The 2646-nt window shown below is 44.7% G+C and overlaps 1 protein-coding gene across 2 annotated transcripts in view; it reads left to right on the top strand.

Moving 5' to 3' along the window:
• Positions 1–593: 593 nt before the first annotated feature.
• Positions 594–2646, top strand: part of rps6ka3b (ribosomal protein S6 kinase, polypeptide 3b) — a gene marked incomplete at its 5' end in the record, with an annotated part of 10184 nt that continues 8131 nt past the window's right edge. For both annotated transcript variants that reach the window (XM_014027771.1, XM_014027770.1), the window contains 6 exon segments: positions 594–675; positions 1102–1182; positions 1272–1351; positions 1459–1565; positions 1792–1829; positions 1994–2136. In XM_014027771.1, the coding sequence (XP_013883225.1) occupies positions 594–675; positions 1102–1182; positions 1272–1351; positions 1459–1565; positions 1792–1829; positions 1994–2136 (531 nt within the window).

Below are 2646 nucleotides of genomic sequence, written 5' to 3'. Positions count from 1 at the left end.
TGGATGAACAGATGGATGGTTGGATGGATGGATGAACAGATGGATGGTTGGATGGATGGATGAACAGATGGATGGTTGGATGAATGGATGAACAGATGGATGAACAGATGGATGAACAGATGGATGGATGAACAGATGGTTGGATGGATGGATGGATGAACAGATGGATGGTTGGATGGATGGATGAACAGATGGATGGTTGGATGGATGGATGAACAGATGGATGGATGAACAGATGGATGGTTGGATGGATGGATGAACAGATGGATGGTTGGATGGATGGATGAACAGATGGATGAACAGATGGATGGATGAACAGATGGATGAACAGATGGATGGATGAACAGATGTTTGGATGGATGGATGAACAGATGGATGAACGGATGGATGAACAGATGGATGGATGAACAGATGGATGGTTGGATGAATGGATGAACAGATGGATGGATGAACAGATGGATGGATGAACAGATGGATGAACAGATGGATGGATGAACAGATGGTTGGATGGATGGATGAACAGATGGATGAACAGATGGATGGATGAACAGATGAACAGGTGAGTCTTATTCCAGCTGTTTTCGTGTCCTCAGGTGTTCTTGGTGAGGAAGGTCACAGGACCAGATGCTGGTCAGCTCTACGCCATGAAGGTCCTGAAGAAAGCCACGCTGAAAGGTAAACAAACCCAAACCTGGACCAGAGACTGGAACCAGAACCACTGAGGTTCTGCTGCTGAAGCAGGTTCTACAGGATCTAGAACCTGTTCTGTTGAACGTTTTATCTTTCTTCTGTTAAGAACCTAAGCTCTACATCAGAGTCAGCTCAGGCTCTTTCTCATTAAGAAGTTCTGTTTTCATCACTTCTCCGTCATCGTCTCCTAAAATATAACTTCACACCTTCAGGTGAGACAGACAAAAGGAGCTAAAGAGGAGAAAACAGATCCCTGAGTCGAGGAGGTTCAGCTGCTGGAGACACAACCTGATGGAAGCAGATTAACTCTTTGTTGACCTTCCTGTGGARCTCTGTTCCTCTGCAGCTTCAGACAAAATAAAACTAAAATCTTTGTGTTTTTGTTGTTTAATCTGTGCTTTGTGTTTTCAGTCCGTGACCGAGTCAGGACCAAGATGGAGAGGGACATCCTGGTGGAGGTCAACCATCCCTTCATCGTCAAGCTACATTACGGTGAGCCGATCAGAACCTCAGSTTCTAACAGGTGAGGGTCCAGAAACTCCTGGATCTGGTCTCAGTTTGTGGTCTTCTTTTTCCTGCAGCGTTTCAGACGGAGGGGAAGCTCTACCTGATCCTGGATTTTCTCAAAGGAGGAGATCTCTTCACCCGGCTCTCCAAAGAGGTGAGCCCTGATTTAAGCAGCCTCCTGTGGTTCTGGGGTAAAACGACTGCTTACAGGAGGTTTCAGGGTTTGAAGGCCTGGTTTTTGAGTCCTTGTTTTTGCTGCAGGTAATGTTCACAGAGGAGGATGTGAAGTTCTACCTGGCGGAGCTCGCTCTGGCTCTGGACCACCTGCACGACCTGGGCATCATTTACAGAGACCTGAAACCTGAGAAGTGAGCAGATGTTTAAACTACTAAAACCCTTTGTTTGACCCTCTGAACTCATCCAGTTCACTCAGATTTTAATGGATCTTAATGTTTGTTCTGGTTGGAAGTAAAATAGTTGTATWGAATCGAGCTAAAGCCAAAGCTTTTCCACTTCCTGTTTGTCCCGAGGGGTTTGGGACACCATGAAACTGGATCATAAAGCTGTGAACTGATGAAGCTTCTGTTGTTTCAGCATCCTGCTGGACGAGGACGGACACATCAAGCTGACCGGTGTGTAATCTTACACTCTTTCTTTTTTCTTTGTGTTTCTGTCACTTTGTGTTGTCACTCCATGTGCGTTCTCCTGCTGCTCTTTTAAGCTGCTGCCCACCATCTTTGTCCTCACTCCTTCTCTTTGGAATATTAAGTTGGTCTGATCTGATGTGTGTGTTCAGACTTTGGCCTCAGTAAGGAGTCCATAGACCAYGAGAACAAAGCCTACTCCTTCTGTGGGACGGTGGAGTACATGGCTCCTGAGGTGGTGAACAGGCGGGGCCACACGCAGAGCGCCGACTGGTGGTCGTACGGCGTGCTCATGGTGAGACAGCAGCATTTTTCTTTTTTAGCTCCAATCCTCATCTGCAGGATAGTCTGACTCTGGATTTACCTGAAAGTCTCCTGTTTGTATGAAACATCTAAAACAATCTGAAAGCACAGATTACAGGTCCTTTGTAAGATCAAATTAGTCTGTGTCTCAAAACTGTCTCAAACCCTTCTCAGTTATGTTGCAGGTGTCTCAAAACTGTCTCAACTCTTCTTAGTTTTGTTGCGTCTCAAAACTGTCTCAACTCTTCTAAGTTTTGTTGATGGTGTCTCAAAACTGTTTCAACTCTTCTTAGTTTTGTTGTGTCTCAAAACTGTCTCAACTCTTCTAAGTTTTGTTGAAGGTGTCTCAAAACTGTTTCAACTCTTCTTAGTTTTGTTGCAGGTGTCTCAAAACTGTATCAAATTCTTCTTAGTTTTGTTGCAGGTGTCTCAAAACTGTTTCAACTCTTCTTAGTTTTGTTGCAGATGTCTCAAAACTGTTTCAACTCTTCTTAGTTTTGTT

Source organism: Austrofundulus limnaeus, unplaced genomic scaffold (genome assembly GCF_001266775.1).
Source record: "Austrofundulus limnaeus strain Quisiro unplaced genomic scaffold, Austrofundulus_limnaeus-1.0 Scaffold681, whole genome shotgun sequence".
NCBI classification, from domain to species: domain Eukaryota; kingdom Metazoa; phylum Chordata; class Actinopteri; order Cyprinodontiformes; family Rivulidae; genus Austrofundulus; species Austrofundulus limnaeus.
The sequence above is the reverse complement of the archived record's forward strand: the minus strand, read 5'-3'. Positions and strand labels throughout refer to the sequence as shown.